This window comes from Phocoena phocoena, chromosome 15 (assembly GCF_963924675.1).
Source record: "Phocoena phocoena chromosome 15, mPhoPho1.1, whole genome shotgun sequence".
NCBI lineage: Eukaryota > Metazoa > Chordata > Mammalia > Artiodactyla > Phocoenidae > Phocoena > Phocoena phocoena.
Genome location: NC_089233.1, coordinates 10219363 through 10241008, shown reverse-complemented (window position 1 = coordinate 10241008; position 21646 = coordinate 10219363). Strand labels below are relative to the sequence as shown.

The 21646-nt window shown below is 42.6% G+C and overlaps 1 protein-coding gene across 1 annotated transcript in view; it reads left to right on the top strand.

The window, feature by feature from the left end:
• Positions 1–1339: 1339 nt before the first annotated feature.
• Positions 1340–21646, top strand: part of LOC136134535 (general transcription factor II-I repeat domain-containing protein 2) — a 54678-nt gene continuing 34371 nt past the window's right edge. The window contains exons 1-3 of the mRNA XM_065892182.1: positions 1340–1500; positions 9491–9594; positions 16663–16801. Coding sequence (XP_065748254.1) covers positions 9496–9594; positions 16663–16801 — 238 coding nt within the window. The 5' untranslated portion in view covers positions 1340–1500; positions 9491–9495. The remainder of the gene's footprint in view (positions 1501–9490; positions 9595–16662; positions 16802–21646) is intronic.

Below are 21646 nucleotides of genomic sequence, written 5' to 3'. Positions count from 1 at the left end.
CCCAGCTGAGGTAGAACAAGGTGACACCAGCTCTCCCACTGTAAACAAGTGTCCTTTTCCTGGTCTATTTAATGCTACACTTTCCACATTTTGTGGGTTTTCTTTTTTTTTTTCTTTTTTGATGATTTTGCTGTTTAAAATGGTCCTCAAACATAGCATTGTCTAGTATTCCCAAGCACAAGGGCGCGATGTGCCTTACATAGAAAATACTTGTGTTAGCTAAGCTTCCTTCACACAAGAGTTACAGAGCTGTTGGCCATGAGTTCAACTAATGAATCAACAATATACATTAAATAAGGTGTCTTTAAACAGACACACACATAAAACAAGGTTATGTATTGATAGTTTTACCAAAATGTGAAGAGGCTGGCAGAAACCTAATCCTGTATTTCTCCTAGGAGCAGTATTCAGTTTTGCTCAGTGTTTGCTAAGAATTTATAGACCATAACTCTTCCGAACAGAAAGAATCAACTATAACATAATGGAAATATTTTCAAACATCTCTTTTAAAAATGATGTCAAAAAAAGCAGGTACCATCTCAACTAACTGCTGGATGGTTATCTTTACCTTGAAATAACATCTTTTTTAGCAGCTTCTGCTAGGAAGCATATCTTTGTGAGCCACTTACAGAAAAAAATGTCAGCGAATCGTGACACTTGTCTTTTTGCAAAAGAAAATGTGTATTAGAACATAACTTCAAGACAGTAAAGAATGAGAACGCTGCCTTCAACTGCGTCTGAATATTCCTTTAAAACGAGAAACAAGGCAGCTATGTTAAATCGGAGCAATGGGTAAAAGGTTTCTATTCTCCTTTTGGCATATATAAAATATGTAACTTTGCTTAAACAACACTATAGTAATATTCAACTACTTGCTGGAGTGCCATCACCATCTGATGGACAGCTCATGGTTGGGTTGGTTATGTCACTGACCCCCATCAAAAGGTGAGGACACGTTGTTACAGTATTATAACAACTCGTTGGCCTTAAAGGCAGATTCACCGGTCACCGGAGTTGTGACCTCACCGCTTTAAAGGTACAAACTGCAATCATACGAAACTATCAAATTAAATAACAGCAAGAAAGTAGTCCACGTTCGGGGGCGGTGTCAGGGGCGAGACCAGACACATGCAGCCACGCATCTAAGACTGAAGATGGACGAGCACTTCTGGCCTTGAACAGAGCGGGACTAAGGGACTTCCAAACAAGCTCACTGTGAAGCTGAACTATTCCACGGCACCGGAAACGGCAACTCCCACTTGGGGCGCTGCGGACACACGAGTCTAGGCTGCCTTCCAGGAAGCCAAAAAAAAAAAAAAAAAGGAAAAGAAAGAGAAAAAGAAGGGATAGTGGAGAGCAGGGCTTCGGCCGCCGCCCACACGCCGCGCCCTCGCCTCTTCGCGGTTGCGGCCGCCGCCCTCGGCCCCCGGGCCACTCCCAGGTGGCTCAGCCCTCGGACCCCGCGGCCGGCCGGGCGCTGCCCGCCGGCGGGGACCTCAGGTGCGTACCCCGCCCCCGCCGCAGCCGCCATTAAGAGCGGGTGCTTTGCTTGGAACTTTCTCGTCCCGCGGGCCTGACGGAGGGGAAGCCTGGGGAGACCGCCCGCCCAGGCGCGCGGGCTGCAAGCAGCCCCTTCGCAGCCAGCCCGACCGGCCCCCCTAACCGGCGCCCCGCGGGCAAGGCCCGAGGAGTGGGGGTGGGGCAGTGAAGTCCTGGCGCGGGGGCAACGGTAGCACGCACGGAACGCGCATACCTCTTCCTTCTGATTGGCTGAGCGGAGGCGGTGGGGGCGGGTGCTGCAGACTCTGGGCTCTCTAAGGCCTGATGTACGTGAGGTCACGCTCCAGCTGGCGTACGTGGGGATACCGCGCTGCGTGCGGACGCGCTTGATTGGTTAGTGGGGGGGCGGGTCAGACGCTGTTGCCTGGTAACTGCGCCCGGCTCCACGGCGGTGTCCCGACACCGCCCCTCACGTCGCGCACGTTGCCGAGTGGCGCGCGGTGTGGGGTTTGTCGTGGGTGTGGTCACTGGGGCGGCCACCAGTGGCGGGTTTGTTGGCAGAAAACCAACCTAAAGGTCAGAAGGCGGCTCTGGTCCTAGACTACAGTCCCTCACGATTATGATTTAGAGATAAAGGAGAAAAAAGGTTTGTAGGGCTATATTCCCCGTGCCTCGAACCCAATCTTTGCTGTTTAATAACAGCTTTATTGACATAACGCCATGAAATTCACCTTTAAAAGTGTATAATTCAGTGGTTTTTGTTTATTCACAGAGCTGTGCAACCATCACCAGTAATTCTATGAACGTTTTCGTCACCCCCAAAGAAACCCCATATCGATTAGGCAGTCATTCCCCTTTCCCATCCCCGCCCTGGGCGCCGCCAATGTGCTTTGTATCCCTGCCTATTCCAGGTATTTCCTAAGGATAGAATCATCAAAGGGAGTGTTTTGGGTCTGGCTTCTTTCATTCCTTCTTATGGCTGAATAATAATTCATTGTATGGATATACCACATTTTCATCTTCCATCAATTGATGAATGTTTTTGGATTATTTCCACTTTGGGGCCATTATGAATACTGCTGTTGAACATCAGTGTTCAAGTTTTTGTGTGGACATTTGTTTTCAACTCTTGGGTACATACCAAGGAATGGAATGGCTGAGCCAAAAATGCCACCGTTTAGTTTCCTGCTGGTAATTTGAAGTAAGCAGATGTCTAAATACGGGATTGGAAATTGGCAAATTGGATATTGCTCATAGCTGCAGTCGAAGAGTTGAGCAGCCTTTTCTCTTCTTTTCTTCCACCTGGAGAGGAAGGCTTGATCTGTGTGACCGGCCACCTTGCCTTCAGTGGACACAGGGCTTGGCGCCAGGCTACTGCAGGTGTTAATGCATTTGGAGCGGGTCAACTTTCTTTCTGCCTTCCTGTTGTTTAGTGCCCCACAGCTCTGGGTCTTTGCCCACACCTGCTGCCTGGAAGCTCTCTTCTCAAGCAGAACTTGCTAACACGCTTTCAGTCTCATCCCCCAGGTTGTTGACTCAGAGCCATTTCGGGGGGTTCTGGCTTTCATTTTGCCTTCATTGCCTGCTATCCTGTATCTATGCAGGTCTGTCTAACTCGAGATCACAGGATGTGGATTTTACTCACATAAAAATCACTTTGTTTCCACCTTGTCTTTCCTGCCAGCAGTGTATGTTTTCATATAGCACGTGCTCATTACATTTTTTTAAATTTTAAACATTTGTTTGGCTAAGCTAAAGTTCTTGATTATTTGTTAAGCTTTTTTTTTTTTTTTTTTCATTTAATTTGGCCACGCTGCACGGCTTGTGGAATCTTAGTTCCCCGACCAGGGACTGAACCCGTGGAGTCCTAACCACTGGACCCCCAGGGAATTCCCAAGCATTTAATTTTGACTTTTTTTTTTCATTTTTTGACATTGAAAATACATATTATGTCTAATTCTTTTCCATACTCCTTGGTCATTCCAGAAAAGTCCTGGTTGTCTTGAAATTTGTTATTATTCTTTTTCTAGGATATTTTTTCCCAGCTTGAGATATAATTGACATATAACACTGTATTAGTTTTAGGAGTACAACATAGTGATTTGACATATGTACGTACTGTGAAATGACTACCACAATAAGTTTAGTCAACATTCATCACATCACATAATTACAATTTTTTTTTCTTGTGGTAAGATCTACTCTCTAAGCAACTTTCAAATATACAGTACAGTATTGTTAACTATAGTCATCATGCCCCAGGACTAGTTTATTTTATAACTGGGAGTTTGTACCTCTTGACCACTTCAATACACTTCTGTTGAATGTTGAATAGGTACATCTGCATTTGTAGTTTCCACTTACTGTAGGCCTGGGCTGAGTCAGGGAGAAGGTGGCACCTTGGGAACTTGCTAATTAAAATCAAGGCCTCAGGGACCTGAAAAATTAACCTTTGAAAAGGTAAATTCAGAAACAGTTTAAAAAATAAAGCTGGTGTCTATTTCAAGATTTCAGAGGTTTGATAAATGGAGTGGATGACATTCCAAAATTTAAGTGGTGGAAATGAATTCTAGAATAGGGATGGGCAAATTTTTTTTGTAAAGGGTCAGATAATAAATATTTCCAGCTCTGAGGACATGTGGTCTCTGTCACATGCAACCCTGCCTTTGCAGGAAAGCAGTCAATGGACAAGATGCAAGCCAGTGAGTGTGGCTATGTTCCAATAAAACTTTATTTATAAAAATAGGTGGTAGTCTGGTTTTGATGTTTGCTTTTCATTAGTAAAATGTAACATTGAAAAGGAGAGAAAGTCCTCAAAGTTTGCTGGGAAAACTGTGAGATTTGAGAGTTGTTTCAGTTTACATCTCCAGTTTTAAAAAAGCAAAAAGTTAAGCACTATTATAAAATCTGTGATCTAAATGAACAAAGCTGGTGCTTTAGATTTCAGTAGAGAAGTTAATCACCATATAGGCTTTGGGGGTTTGAACTCTGGTACAAGCTCTCATTGTCAAGGATTTTTAACTATTAGAATGCAATGATTTTGTTTCTCAGGGAAATGTCCTCAGGGTGGGAAACGTCCTCAGGGTGGGAAACCACATGGTTAGCTTATAACCATGGTTCATTAGTTTGGATGTGCTATTGACACATGGTGTGTTCTAAATCATAAAATGTAAAAGACAAAGTTCCTGCCTCCATTTGCTGTTAAGTAAAGGGTGCAAACAAAGCAATAATTTTGAAACATACATTTTTAAAATTATTGCTGGTAGCACAGTTGACACCAACCGATAATAGCTTTTTTGAGTTCCACCTAGTTTCATTCTGCCTGTTATTTTATTCTCTGTTAAAGTTTTGGCATCACAGTCCTCTCAGAGATTACTGTGGTGTAATTACAGATTAGGTGCAAGCATAAGAGCCTGGAATATGCCAGTCCCTTAAGTGGGCTCAGATCTCTGGTGGCTCTCAGTGTGAGCATCTCACAACAGTGTGTCTGGTTCTACTGTTTAAAAATGCGTATTTTTCATACATCATGGCCCCTACACTACATCATTGGATGATTAATGGAAGAAACAATGACCCATGTCAACACTGCAGGGAAAACTGGCTCTGCAGGATTTAGCAAGAGGTCACAGAGAGGTCACGATGAATCCACTATTCATGTCATCAACATGAGAGTCGGCATACTGTGGCTTTGAGGGTTCCAGTAGCTGCTAGGTGACCAGCCAAGTATGTGATAAGGCTTTAGAGAGACTGCACAGTATTAAAGTTATGGCTAGACGACGTGAAATCTAAAGACATATCTATCGATGGCAAAGTTCTAAGAAAAAAGGGAAACCACCACCAAAGAGGGGATGGACTTGTGATAGACAACGCAGAGCCCGCTAGGGGTGGTTGACAGATTTCAGAACTACTTACCTGAAAAAATGTGTGGTGTCGGCAAAGTTGCATCTGCTGATAAAGAGCTAGAAAAGCCTCTCCCCTAAACAATGAAAGAAATCATGGAAGAAAAATGTTCTCTCTGGGAAAGATATGTACTGCTTCCTCGGATAATGTTGACCATGCTTGAATTTGCCTTTAGGTATACCTACTTCCATTGTAAGACTCAACTCCGCTGAATGAGACATAGTCTTTTTTTTTTTTTTTAACAGTGTTTGAATTAGTTAACTCTGAAAGATAATGGTCAAGAATATATTTCTTCATCACAGTTTTAAAAAACAGTAAGGTATTAAAGAGCTTGGTTCCAGGTTTATCTTTAGAACAGTGCAAATTTACCCACGTGAGTCCTTTTTTAAAACAAATATTTTCTTTATTTTAGATAAAAATTGAACACATGTTCACTATATTTAAAAGCTTATTTAAAAATCTTTGTGAGATTTCTGTAACTTCCAATGGGAAAATTATTTTAATATTTCAACAAGTAATGCAGCTGACACGTAAAGATAAAAGAAATTGGAGTGAAACTCTAGCTTTGCCAATATTTTGCATAAATAAAAATTATTTCAAGTTGGACCTTTTAATATGAAGTAATTTAATCAGAATTCTTTTTTTTTAAAATAAATTTATTTATTTATTTTTGGCTGAGTTGGGTCATCGTTGCCGCGCGCGGGCTTTCTCTAGTTGCGGTGAGCGGGGGCTACTCTTCGTTGCGGTGTGCGGGCTTCTCATTGCGGTGGCTTCTCTTGTTGCGGAGCACGGGCTCTACGTGCAAGGGCTTCAGTAGTTGTGGCACGTGGGCTCAGTAGTTGCGGCTTGCAGGCTCTAGAGCACAGGCTCAGTAGTTGTGGTGCGTGGGCTTAGCTGCTCGGCGGCATGTGGGATCTTCCCGGCCCAGGGCTCAAACCCGTGTCTCCTGCATTGGCAGGCGGATTCTTAACCACTGCGCCACCAGGGAAACCCCCAATTCAGTGGTTTTTAATATATGCATGGAGTTGGGCAGTCATCACCACAGTCAATGTTAGAATATTTTCATCACCCTGAATAGAAACCCTGTACCCTTTAGCTACCCCACCTCCCAGCCCGAAGCAACCACTAATCTACTTTCTGTCTCTATAGATTTCCCTATTCTGGACATTTCATATGCATAGACTCAGTAATATGTGGTTCCCTTGATTTTAAAACGAGGGGGCCCATAGAAGTTCAGAGGTGAAAGGAACCTTCATAGTAAGTGATTGATTTAGTCATAGAGGAGGAACCTGAGGGCCACCGCCCACTGGGGTCCCAGAACAGGTTGGTGGTCTGGGGAACCCACAACCTGGCTTTCCTGGCCCCTGCTTCTGTGAGGACCAGCCCATCATGCCTCATGCCCTGTAAGCTTGCGTCACCAGCCTAAGTTGGTGTGTCCTCTGGTGTTCACTGTTAATGCCACTGTGTGATAGCAGTTTCTTTCTGGCAAAGGGAGCAGGAGAGGATGCAGCCACCGGGTTAGGGGTGCAGGGAATGTTCCATGAACAGCGTTGACTAAGGACTATCCAGGGAGGACTTCCCTGGTGATCCAGTGGCTAAGACTCTGCGCTCCCAATGCAGGGGGCCTGGGTTCGATCCCTGGTCAGGGAACTAGATCCCACATGCCACAACTAAAGATTCCGCATGCTGCAACTAAAAAGAGATCTTGCACGTGGCAACGAGGATCCCGTGTGCCGCAACTAAGACCTGGCACAGCCACAAATAAATAAATTTTTTTTTTAAAAAAAGGACTATTCAGGGAAATGACCTCTTGGGACAGGCAAAGAACAGTTCAGTGAATTTCTGTTGTAATCCAGATACAGCCGTTTCTAGAGAGCAGAAAGCCCCAAACGAAATGCATCCTTCCCCATCAAGTCTGACGGGACTCAGTCCCCTCCAGCGTTCTTACCATCAAAAAGTACTAAGATGCTCTCGAAAAGTTCTGGTAATGAATAGGACCTCTCCTCGCCTGTGGCATCCCCACGGGCTGTTGGTATGGTGTCCCTCCCATTTCTTAACACACACTGAATGTGATTGACATAACAGATCTACAGCAATTGAAGGTGAGAAGTGGAAACAGCAGTAGGCAGGAAGTTGCCCAGCGTCTAGCTTTTCATGGACAAATCAACATGTTTGTAACCTGAGAATACATCTGCTCCTTTTTCTCTGTCTGGGATAATAAAGGGAAAATAAGAATTATGAATGAAAATATTCTGAGCTCCCAAAGAATCAGGATAGGGTATAATCTAAGTACATAGTCTGGTAAGTGGCAAAAAGAGCATGCCTTTGCTGTTTCATGCTTTGTGATACCCATTTCTTCGGCCTGCTGTACTTAGTGATCATCATGGAATCTAGATGCTAGAGGAAAGAGTTTCTAAGACTTAACACGTGTCCTTGGTGGTGCTGCTTGCTGCTTTTTCTGACTCCAGCTCTGTGGGAATAGAGTCCTTGTTATGACAAACAACATTCACAGACTTCTATCTGTTTTCAAATATGGGTATGATAACAAGTGTCAAAGAGTGTCAAAGTCTTGATATTAAGATAATTATTTAAAAGCTTCAAATTGGGACTGCCCTGGCAGTCCAGTGGTTAGGACTCCGCGCTTCCACTGCAGGGGGCAGGGGTTCGATCCCTGGTCGGGGAACTAAGATCCTGCAAGCCTCGCAGCGTGCCTAAGTAAATAAATATTTTTTAAAATAAATAAATAAAATAAAATCTTCAAATTGAAGTATATTTCCTCACCTGTTCATGCCCAGGTCTTGCCTGTTAATTTATGTTCCTGGTATGATGTCACACTCTCATGTTCTATTTCACAATAGGGAAAGTTATAAAAAAATTTTAAGTCAAACAGTTTGCATCCTAATGGCTCTGTACATGCTAGTTAGTCTCCGTTCTTTCTTTCTCAGGAAGACCTCAGCTCTAACCTAAGAGATCCTCAAGGATCCTCAAGTGTCTTCAGAAGATCTAGATAGATGAGTAGTTATATTTTTAGAATTCCTTTTCAGCCTGCTATATCCATCCAGATTGGCTAGGGTAGGCGATGGTTAAAAACACCACCAGATTTTGGTGCATTCAAGGAGCAAGGATTTATTCCTTGCTTGCCCTAGAGGTCTCTTGTGATTGGCTGTGGGTCTGATCCACAGTTTCCCCAATCTGGAACCCAACCATATGGAACGTGGCAGATCCATTGCAGAGCAAGGAGTGTGGCAGGAACCTCTGCGTGGAAGTGACGTCATTTCCCTGACATCCTTGGCCAAGGCAAGGCACGCGGCCACATACCTTCAAGTGGGCAAGGAATTGAACCACAGGCTCTGAAAGAAACGTTTGCGAATATTTCTGAATAGCCTTATAGGACCACCGTACTTCACCCCCATAGATCCTTAGGCTTCCTCCCAGATGCATATTTATGTTGATCTGTTTATCTTCTGCTTACAAACATAATTAAGCCAGATACTGCAGGGGCAGGACACAATGACAAGTGCTTACATTGTATGCTCTAGTTCAAAGAACTCTTTTTATGATGTTAGAGAAACTTCTGCAAAGAAACTTTTTAATGCTCACTTGATTTAGAGTCTGGGGAAAATTAGAATGAGCTTTCATGCAGAAGTCCTAGCAGGAAAAGGAAGGAAGGGATTTTCCCTTCCCATCTGTAATACACAAAGCCACTTCTCTCCTCTTCCTGTGTATGTGGACCAGAATATGGTGCCAGACATGGTCGTGCTGAAATCTGACAAAACGACACGGGATCCATAAAGGACCTTCCTTACCTTCCTTCCTCCTCGTCTGGGAAATAGTTAACATGCCTCTCTAGCATACCTGAATTTATTTTATGAGAAGGTGATATCTAGGTTTAGTGGAAAATACACTATGGAAAGTTAGCATTGCTCTACAGAGATCTTAGGCAAAGCACTTACTGTCTCTAAGTGTTGGTTTCTTCACCTTTAAAGGAAGGGTTGAACTAGGTCACCTGTGAGGACCCTCACAGCTCTAAACATGTTGAGCAGGACACTGAATTTCTACCACTCACTTTCCTAATACTTCTCTTTCCTAGGGATCATGGCCCAAGTAGCAGTGTCCACTCTGCCCATCACAAATGAGGAGTCCTCGGAGAGCAAGATGGTGGTGACGTTCCTCGTGTCTGCCCTTGAGTCCATGGTGAGATGGCTTTGCAGTTCTATAAAATGTCACGTGGTTGGATCACTGCCGAGCATCAGAACGGTGAAGCACTTCACCGACACTTTTGATGTTCAGCTTCAGTGTTACATCCTATCTGTGTGCACATATCCTTTTTTATAGGGGATGATGGGCTTGTCAGATAATTAAGAAATTTTTTTCTTACATTATGGATGGAATTGTATAAATGTAATCTCTCTAGACCTGAAAATTTAACGAAGGTCCCTCCGTTACCTTGTTTGAGAATACTTTTTGTTTAAAGTCAAAGGTAAATTAATAATCCAGGGGCAAAAAAAATAATAATAATCATCCAGGGGCTTCCCTGGTGGTGCAGTGGTTGAGAATCCACCTGCCAATGCAGGGGACATGGGTTCAAGCCCTGGTGCAGGAGGATCCCACACGCCACGGAGCAACTAAGCCCGTGCGCCACAGCTACTGAGCCCGCGTACCACAACTACTGAAGCCCACGCGCCTAGAGCCCATGCTCCGCAACGAGAAGCCACGACAATGAGAAGCCCATGCATCACAGTGAAGAGTAGCCCCCACTCACCGCAACAAAGACCCAACCCAGCCAAAAATAAATAAATTTTTTAAAAAATTAATAATCCATTGATATGCATCTGTTTTACATCCAAAGTATAAAACTTACCTTGTGGGTGAAAATTTGAGGGGAGATTTACATAACCTCAAGGCATCTGATCACAACGTATTGATTAAAAAACGGAACATCAGTAACTTTATAAAAGTAGAGAAACCTGACAGCCACCCTCTTAATCAAGTGACCAAGGGGAACATCAGCAGTAATGGGATGGAGGGACCTCCTGAGCTGCCTGGTGGGAGGAACTGAGGAGGGGCAGTGCCGCGTCCTGGCATTCCTGCCTCCAAGGAGGAAGCATAGGACAAACCCACATTTACGGACATCCTACAGAATAAGTGGGCTGCACTTCCATAAATGTCAGTCTCACGAAAGACAAAGATGGAGATCTGTCTGTTCCAGATGGAAGGAGACTGGAGAGACAGGACAGCCAATAGAAAGTGCGACCCTGGACTGGATCCTGGACCAGAAAAAAATCTAGAGAGAGATTTACTTTTTCTATAAAGAACATTATTGGGTCCACTGGCAAAATACCAAACACACAGGTAACTCACTCACATACACACACGCATGCCTAGACCCATCATATTTAAACTGTAGAAAACCAACTATAAAGAGAAAATTTTAAAGCAACTTAGGGTAAACTGAATAACGGCCCCCAAAGATGTCCTGTCCTCATCCCCAGAGCCTGTGAACGTTACCTTATTTGGCAAAAGAAAGTTTACAGATGTTTATAAGCTAAGGATCTTGAGATGGGAGATTATCCTAGATTATCTGAGGGTAAATAAAAATGTTAAAAAAAAACAACAACCCTGGAATGAATTTTTTTAAAAAGCATCAGACCTATTTGAAGAGAACTAGAAATATCTTACCCCAGAACTGACCACATTCCTTCTTTTGACAAATATTCATGAAGCAGCTCCTATATGTCAAGGTCTTCTAGGTGCTGGGGCCAGAAGACTTGAGAAGACAGATAAGGTCCCCCTCACATAGATTTCATGTTCTACTTGGGGAGACAGACAATAAACAAACTCTGTGTGTGTGTATCAGTAAATATAATATTATTTTAAAATGAGGGTCAGGGGGACTTCCCTCATGGTCCAGTGGCTAAGACTCTGCACTCCCAATGCAGGGGGCCTGGGTTCGATCCCTGCTCGGGGAACTAGATCTCACACACATGCCGCAACTAAAGATCCCACATGCCGCAACTAAGACCTGCACAGCCAAATAAATAAATAAATTTTTTTTTTTAATAATTAATAAAACAAGGGTCAGAAAACAGAGGTTTAAGGGAGAGAACAGATGGTTAAGGGCGGTGGTCTGGGAGAAGTTCTCTGGGCAGTTGCCCTTTATGCAAAGACCTAGATGAAGTGAGGAAGTGAGTCAGGCCAGTAACCGGGGGCAGAGTGTTCAAAGCACCAAGAGCAGCTTGTGCAAAGGCCCCTTGGCAGGAACAAGTTTGGTGTTTTCAAGGAATATCAAGAAGTCCAGTAACACTGGAGCAGAGTGAGGAAAGAAGATGTGGTCAGAGGTCAAGTACAAGAGGGTGCGACTTCCCTTGCAGTCCACTGGTTAAGACGCTGTGCGCCCAATGCCAGGGGTCACGGGCTCAGTCCCTGGTCGGAGTAACTAAGATCCCGCATGTCACACAGTGCAGCCAAAAAAAAAAAAAAAAAGAGGCAGCTAGTGACCAGATCATATCAAGACTGGGACTTTTTCCCTCAGGTAGTGGGAAGGCATTGGAAGGTTTTGAGCAAAGGAGTGATGGCAGTGGCGGGGGGTGTTTGTGTCAAAAGTCGATGACTGTGGAACACGAGTGGAAGCAGGGAGACCAGTTTGCAGGCCATGGTTCACGTGGGAGGTTTCGGTGGCCTGGACTAGGGTGGGAGTGGCGGAGATAAGAAGCAGTGGGACCACAAAGATCTGATGAAGGTAGAGTTGCTAGGACTTACCGACGGATTGGATGGGAGCTATGACATTTTCTTGAGAAAATCAAGTTTTGTGTGTGTGTGGTAGGATATATATATATATACACACGACGTAAAATTTACCATCTTCACCATTTTTAAGTGCACAGTTCAGTGGCATTAAGTACATTCACACTGCTGTGTGACCCTCACCACTGCCCATCTCCAGAACTTTTTCATCTTCTTAAACTGAAACTCTGCCCTCATTAAACAGTTATTCTCACTCACCCCTTCCTCGAGCCTTCAGAAACCGAGGTGTGTGTGTGTCTGTGTGTGTGTGTTTTAATAAAATGTTATCGTACTTAGGAATACTTTTACTATTTACAGAAAAGCTGGAGACTTCCCTGGTGGTCCAGTGGTTAGGACTCTGCTTTCACTGCAGGGGGCCCGGGTTCGATCCCTGGTTGGGGAAATAAGATCCCACAAGCCGCGTGGCCTGGCCAAAAACATAAATAAATAAAAGCTGTAAAGATCATACAGAGAGCCCCCACATACTCCTCACCCATAACTTACATATCTGTGGCACGTTATATATAACTATGGTACATTTGCCGAAACTAATAGATCAATACCGTACATCACTATTAACCAACTCCAGACTTCACTCGAATTTCATCAGCTTTTCCACTGATGTCCTTTTTCTGCTCCAGGCTCCACCCTGTGATCCCACATGGCATTTAATCATCCTGTCCCGTTAGGCTCCTCTGATCTGTGACAGTTTCTCAATCTCTTTTTTTTTGCGGTACGCGGGCCTCTCACTGTTGTGGCCGCTCCCGTTGCGGAGCACAGGCTCCGGACGCGCAGGCTCAGCGGCCATGGCTCACGGGCCCAGCCGCTCCGCGGCATGTGAGATCTTCCCGGACAGGGGCACGAACCCGTGTCCCCTGCATCGGCAGGCGGACTCTCAACCACTGCGCCACCAGGGAAGCCCTCCTATTTTTGATGACTTTGACAGTTCTGCAGAGTTCCGGTCAGGTATTTTATCGAATCTCCTTCCGTTTGGGTTTCTCTGATGTAGCCCTCCTGTTTAGACCAGGGTTATGGAGTTTTGGAAAGAAGACCGGAGAGGTGAGATGCCTCATCTTCTCATCACATCGCGTCAGGGGTGCGTGGCACCAACGTGTCACTGGTGAGGCTCATCTGGATCACTGGGTCAGGGTGGCACGATGGTATAAAAGAATTTATACCCTTTGAGTCAGGTGAGCCACTGACATGATTCCAGCCCATGGAAATAAACGTGTCTGGAAATGTTTACATCCTTGGAATTTTTTTTTTTTTTGAGGTACAATGGACATACAAGTTGGATGTTTATTGCAGTGTTATTTGTACCAGGAAAATAACTTCAGTAATGTTATGGTTAACCTATGGCATATACATAGGATAGAATATTATATATTCATTCAAAAATCAGGTTTTTCAGGATTATAAATGCTCAGAAACAATGAAAAGTGAATAAAGCAGAATGCCAACCTATATACAGTAGAATGTTTCTAATTTTGTTTTTAAAAATTGTGTGTGCATATTTTAAAATGTGAATAGTGGGTAATTTTAGGTAATGGAATTAGAGGTGATTTCTTTTTCTGTGTACTTTTCTGTATCTGCTAAAATTTTTGTAACAGTATATATCATAATGAGAAAAAAATGCTTTTAAAAAGATATTTTCTACCAATGATGACCTAAGTAAGACTAAAGATTGATAACTTCACCTAATACCAGATTCTATACTTTAGATAAAGAGCTGAATTTTTGGTTCATTTGACACAGAGATAGATTTGCCATGAAGTTAATGGAGCTTAAAAGCTTCTGAGCACCTGCCTTGCACTGGCCACTTCCATGGCCTTGGGGGATCCTAGCAACATATGCACATATGCTTTTGTAAAATTTGCTGAAGTGAGATCTTTTCACCACATCAGTTAAGGTTGCTGTCTCCTGTTCTGCCTTCCTCTTTCTGTCACAAGCCCTGTGTTAACTTCCTCTTGCTGCTATAACAAATTACACAAACTTAGAGGCTTTAAACGTCACACATTTATCTGACGACGGTTCTGGAGTTCAGAAGGCAGAAAGTGGGTTTTACAGAGCTAAAATCAAGGTGTCAACAGGCTGTGCTCCTTCTGGAGGCTCCCAGGGAGAAACTGTGCCTTGCCCTTCCCAGCTCCTCGGGCTGGAATTCCTTGACCTGTGGTTCCTTCCAGCAAGGGCACCAATGTGCCCTTGGATTCCCTTGTCATCCCCTTCTGCCTCCTTCTTTTTATACTAGGATCCTTGTGGTTTCATTAGGGGACCCCTGTGGCCCCACCCAGATAATCAAGATAATCTCATCTCGGGCTTCCCTGGTGGCGCAGTGGTTAAGAATCCGCCTGCCGATGCAGGGGACACGGGTTCGAGCCCTGGTCCGGGAAGATCCCACATGCCGCAGAGCAACTAAGCCCGTGGGCCACAACTACTGAGCCCGCGTGCCACAACTACTGAAGCCTGCGTGCCTAGAGCCCATGCTCTGCAACAAGAGAAGCCACTGCAATGAGAAGCCTGCACACAGCAACGAAGACCCAAGGCAGCCAAAAATAAATAAATAAATAAAATTAAAATTGGAAAACCTTTAATTAAAAAAAAAAGACAATCTCATCTCAAGATCCTAACTGTAATCACATCTGCAAAGTCCCTTTTGCCTGTAAGGTAACATAACAGGCTCTGGGGATTAGGACGTAGACATCTTTAGGGGCCATTATTCTGCCCCCCATAAGCCACTGTGTCAGGTGATGTTTGAGTGGAGATGGGCATTTTGGGAGTCTCAAGAAGGGGAAGCTGGGTTGGAGATTACATTTAGTCTTAGTTTAGTGGTAAGTATTACGTGGCTTGATGTTATTTCTGTGTCTGGGTAAATTATTGCTAGATGTCCTGGTATAGGAATGGTTTCCAGGAATAATCCGATTGTCAACTTTTCCGGTAACTTGACATCAAGGGACAAGACCCGAGGTCATATTGTGGTGTGAACATGTTCCCAACTCCAAAAGTATGTGGGTAGTAGAGGAGAAACAAGGTTTTAAATGTACAGAGCCAGCAGCTAGTCTGTGGAAAATTCTTCCAGTCGTTAAATGGGTGTAATTGTCAACAGAGGATTTGTTTTTCATCGATGCGTTGTCAAAACGGAAGTTCCCTCTGGTCAGGAAGATACTCAGTAACATAGTGTATTCAGTTATAAATACACCAAACATTCTTTTAAATTGTTGAAAGGAACTACATAAAGTAGAATTTATCAGAATTCTTGTCTGTAGCACCACGAAGAACAGCAAGTGTGTCTGTGGTATGAATTTTCATGTTTCATTCATCCTGATCATCAATAATAAAAAGGTAATCAATCACATTGGAGGAAACATTAAATTATCTCTATTCTCTTCATAGAAAATGATATTATGAAATTTTTGTCACAGGAAGAGGCAGATTCTGCAGCCAAAGATGTAGGGAAAAAAGGCACATGAGACAGGCGTGTCAAGATTCTGCACTCAGTTCCAACATGGGTGTTTTCCCCACACTAACAAGCAATTCTTAGACACCAGCTGGGTGTCCTACCATTCACCTCAATCCTGACACTGTTTACCTAGAGAGAGCATCAGATTCCACAGGTTAAGGGCTCAGTCCTACAAGACTGTCTTCCCTACCCCTCCCCCAACTTCAGATGCCATTGGCAAGCCCGCATCGTCACCTGTGCGTCTGACCAACCCACTATAGATTGGAGGGTCCCACGTGCCCCTCCTCGGGTTCGATTAATTTGCTAGAGCTGCTCACAGAACTCAGAGAAACATTTGATTTACTAGACTGTTATAAAAGGATATATATAACTCAAGGACAGAAAGATGGGAGAGATGCACAAGGCAAGGTGGGGAAAGGGGAACAGAGCTTCCATGCCCTCTCCAAGTGCACCACTCTCCCTAAATCTCCACTTGTTCATCAATCCTTTTGTCTTTTCCTTCATTACCTAGGGATGATGGATTAAACCACTGGCCATTGATTCAATCTACAGCCCCTCTCCCCTCCCCAGAGGTCAGGGGGGTGGGACTGAAAGTTCCCACCTTCTAATCACCTGGTTGGTTTTCCCAGCAGCCAGCCCCCATCCTTAGGCTGGTCCCAAAGTCACCTCATTAACAAAGCAAAAGACACCTTTATCTCGCTCTTAGAAAATTCCAAGGGTTTTAGGAGCTTTGTGCCAGAAACAGTGGAAGACAACCAAATATATACATTTCTTATTATAAATCACAAACATCATCACAGGTGCTGAATAAAAATCTTCTTCTCGTGGTTTTATGATGTTAATGGTATTTGCTTGATAAAATTTGTGTGTTTTTTTTTTCTTGGTGGTTTTTCTCATTCTAAAGAAATATTTGTTTTGTACCTAATTTTGTACTTTTCTTCTTAAGGCAGACCTCACAGCCCCCACAAAAATCCAGATCTGCCCTTGCAGATAACATTTCATTCTTTTTTTTCCCATTTCAGTGTAAAGAACTGGCCAAGTCCAAGGCGGAAGTGGCCTGCATTGCAATGTATGAAACAGACGTGTTTGTCGTTGGCACAGAGAAAGGACGTGCTTTTATCAATGCCAGAACGGATTTGCAGAAGGATTTTGCAAAATACTGTAGGTGTTAACAATTTTATCCTTTGTATTCATAAATCTTAGAATTTTGGCAGGCAAGACTTATGTATTATTTTCTTCTAAGACGTCATCAGCATTATCCTGAAACTGGTTCTGACACATCCCTTTGACGTAGCAAAACACTGACTCCAAGAAGCGTGGTCAATGTATTTTACACTGTATCCTCTGCAGGGCCCTGGTTTTGTAGAATACATTTGAAGAACATAGAGGAAACTGTCTTTCATTCCTAAAATAAAACCACAAAAAAAAAAAAAAAAAAGGGGCTTCCCTGGTGGCGCAGTGGTTGAGTGTCTGCCTGCTGATGCAGGGGACACGGGTTCGTGCCCCGGTCCGGGAGGATCCCACGTGCCGCGGAGCGGCTGGGCCCGTGAGCCATGGCCGCTGGGCCTGCGCGTCCGGAGCCTGTGCTCCGCAACGGGAGAGGCCACAGCGGTGAGAGGTCCGCGTACCACAAAAAAACAAACAAAAAAATAAATAAATAAAAATAAATAAATAAAACCAAATTGAACAAAAATACTCTTATTTTACTCCTTCCCAAAGGAAAGGGAAAAACTCCTTCAAGGCCAATTCGGTTTTTCTTTCAGTTAATAGCCATTATACTCCTTTGTCTTTTTTTTTTTTTTTTAAATGTAGGACTTTCAGGGCCTTCAGTGTACCAATATGTGTTACAAGGAGCATTAGTGAGCATATGTGGTCATCTGTGAGCTAAACTAGTCTAGTGCATTAGTGAGCATATGTGGTCATCTGTGAGCTAAACTAGTCTAGTGCATCAGTGAGCATATGTGGTCATCTGTGAGCTAAACTAGTCTAGTGCATTAGTGAGCATATGTGGTCATCTGTGAGCTAAACTAGTCTAGTGTGTTAAAACCTACACGCTGTATAATGATTATCTCTACCACTGTAGGTCATCTGCCAGGTATTGAATTAGCAATTTTGTATTCCCTGGAACCAAGAAAGGAAAAAAAAAAAAAGTTTATCAGAGGGTGTGTGTGTGTGTAGGGGGATATGGGTATAGATATATAGATGTCTCCAAGGGTTGGCAAAGGATGTATATATCCTCTCTCTATATGTATACAGTTGACTCTTGAACAACATGGGTTTGAATTGTACAGGTCCATATATATTTGCACAGGTCCATATATATTTGCACAGGTCCATATATATTTGGAATTTTTTCAATAGTAAATACTACAGTACTACAACATCTGTGGTTAGTTGAAAGCACAAATGAGGAACCGTGGATACGGAGGAAACGTGGATACTGGAGGCCGACACTAAATTATACGCAGATTTCCACCAGCACCCCTACCTCATGTTGTTCAAGGGCCAACTGTATACCATTTTACTACAAAACAAACCTATATCTATAAAAGATCATATATATATATATATATATATATATATATATATATATATATATATATATATATATAGGAGAGAGGGTGATTGATTCGGACTGACTTTTAAGACCAAACTTAGGGTCTCTACTATCAAGAAGATTAAAAAAATGAAGCAATCTTTAAATAAGATGGTGAGTATGTAATTGATGAACAAGAAGGGTATGCTCAGATCAATGTCAGCTGCCAACTGGATTTCTAATCGTTGAAATTGAATCACAGATTTTTAAAACATTTTCACAGTGCATGCTAATTTTTCATATATAAAGTTATTCATATTTCTCTGGATATGTTTTCTCTCTTTTTTCCTTGATAAATCTTGTAAGGCATTCACCTATTTTAATTAAATTTCCAATAAGACAACTTTTGGCTTTGTGATTTTGTCTATTGTTTCTTTGTTTTCTTTGTCATTTATTTCTGCTCTTTATTATTTCCTTATTTAATTGACTTTAATTGCTTTGCTTTTCTAGCTTCTTGATTTGGTAGCTTAGGTCATTGAGGTTTTTAAAAAAATATTTAAAGGGATCATTTTTCCTTTAGGTTCTGCTTTAGCTGTAATCCTCAGACTTTGATATGTTGTGTTTTATTATGATTTTGTTCAAAGTATTTTCTAAGAACCCTAGTAATTTCTTTTTGACCCATGGTTACTGAGAAGCGTGTTGATTAATTTCCTAATATCTGGAAATTTGGGGATTATTGATTTCTAGTTAAATCCCATTGTGATTTCTAGTTAAATCCCATTGTGATTTCTAGTTAAATCCCATTGTGATTTCTAGTTAAATCCCTTTTGAGTTTACCAAGCCCTAATTTATCACTTAGCACATGATTTATGTTGGTGACTAGTCCATGCACCCTTGAAAAGAATTTAGATTCTGCAGTTAACAGACCGATCAGGTCAAGTTGTTAAATGTTATTCAGTTCATCTGTGTCATTTCCAATTTTCGCCTATTATCTTATCCGTTATTGATAGAGGACTGTTAAAATAGCCAACTATATTGCATATTTGTTCCTCCCTTTGGTTAGTACATTTTACTTCACACATGTTGAAGATACGAATATGAACGTTATTAGATATAAATTTAAGATTGTAATGTTTTCCTGCTGAATTGACCCTTGTTTTCCTCACAAAATATTCCTCTTTGTTTCATTTATCCTCCTGATCTTGAAGTCTCCTTTGTCTTGTATTAATATAGCCTCACCAGCTTTCTTATGACTAATATTTGCATAGCACGTCCTTTTCTATTCATTTACTTTCAGCTCTCTGTACTTTATATTTAAACTATGTCTCTTGTAAACATGCAGTTAGGTCTTTTTTGTAAAAACCAGTCTGAAAATCTGACTCTTGGATTGTTTCATCCATTTACATTTAATGTCATCATTTATATGGTTTAGTTTAAGGCTTCTATGTTGCTGTTTCTTTTCTATTCATCTCATATATTCTTTGTTCCTTTGAGACTTTCCTGCGTTATTTTATTTCTTATTTTTTTAATAAATTAATTTTATTTATTTATTTATTTTGGCTGCATTGGGTCCTCGTTGCTGCATGCCTGCTTTCTCTAGTTGTGGCCAGCGGGGGCTACTCTTCATCGTGGTACACGGGCTTCTCATTCTGGTGGCTTCTTTTGTTGCAGAGCATGGGCTCTAGGCACGTGGGCTTCAGTAGTTGTGGCATGTGGACTCAGTAGCTGTGGCTCCTGGGCTCTAGAGCACAGGCTCAGTAGTTGTGGCACATGGGCTTAGTTGCTCTGCGGCATGTGGGATCTTGCCAGACCAGGGATCGAACCCATGTCCCCTGCACCGGCAGGTGGATTCTTAACCACTGCACCACCAGGGAAACCCCCTGTGTTATTTTAGATCGAGAAATTTTTTGTATTATATTTTATCTCCTCTATTGACATTTTAGCTCTTTTAGGTTTTTTTTTTTTTTTTTTTGGTTATTCTTGGGATTATAATATGCCCTCCTAATTTGTCACAGTGAACCTAAAATTACTATTTTTCTACTACACCTACAATGTAAGAACCTTAAACAGTATAATGCTGTTTACTTCTGTCTAGCCCTAATATGTTAGAAATCCTGCAACACCTTATGATGTTTGTTTTAGGCAACCACTTTCCAAAATTTTTTTTTTTTTTTTTTTATAAATTTATTTATTTATTTTTGGCTGTGTTGGGTCTTCGTTTCTGTGCGAGGGCTTTCTCCAATTGCGGCGAGTGGGGGCCACTCTTCATCGCGGTGCGCGGGCCTCTCACTGTCGCGGCCTCTCTTGTTGAGGAGCACAGGCTCCAGATGCGCAGGCTCAGTAGTTGTGGCTCACGGGCCTAGTTGCTCCGCGGCATGTGGGATCTTCCCAGACCAGGGCTCGAACCCGTGTCCCCTGCATCAGCAGGCAGATTCTCAACCACTGCGCCACCAGGGAAGCCCCCCAAAATTTTTTAAAATAATCTTTTATATTTACCTACATAGGTACCCTTTCTAATACCCCTTTTTCCTTCTTGTAGCTCTGGATTTCCATCTGGAATTATTTCCCTTCAGCCTGAAGAACTTTCTTTAGCATTTCCTTTAGTGTGGGTCTAATAGTAAGAAACCCTCTCTGATTTTGTTTATCAGAAAATGTATTTACCTTGCCTTCATTTGTGTGTGTGTGTGTGGTTTAAAAAAAAACCATAAAATTTACCATTAAACCACATTTATGGGTATGGTAGCTCAGTAGTGTTGAGTATATTCACATTGTTGTGAAACAGATCTCCAGAACTCTTTCATCTTGCGGATCTGAAGCTCTATATCCACTAAATAAACAATTCCCTTTCCCCCACTCCCTTGGCCCCTGATAACCACCATTCTCCTTTGTTTCTGTGAGTGTGACTATTTCACATACCTCATCTAAGTGGAATCATAGAGTACTTACACTACTAACGCCTGGATTATTTTACTTTGGGCATAGCGTCCTGAGGTTTCAGCCATGTTATAGCATGGAATGGGACTCAGTCTGCCTTCAAACACCTCTAATGAATTTTTCAGTTCAGTTATCGGATTCTTCAGCCCCAGAAGTGCCGTTTGGTATTTTTATAGTTCCTCTTTGTCAGTACTCTCATTCTGTTCATGTATCATTTAGTTGTCTTTCTATACTCTCTTTTAGTGCATTGAGGATCTTTATTTTAAATTCTTCGTCAGGTAGTTCATAGATCTACATTTCTTGAGAATTGGTGTCTGGAGTTCTATTTTGTTCCTTTGAGTGGGCCTTGTTTCCCTGCTTCTCTGTATGCCTTGTAATTTTTCTTCCCCCCGGGGAAAAAAACAACCACCATTTGAAAAAACAACCACCTCTCACAGTCTTTGCTTACTGGCTCGGTGCGGGAGAAGACCACCCATCAGCCCTGCTGGCTGTTCTAGAACCTCCCAAACCTTTTTGAATCTCTTTCGCCCCCTGGT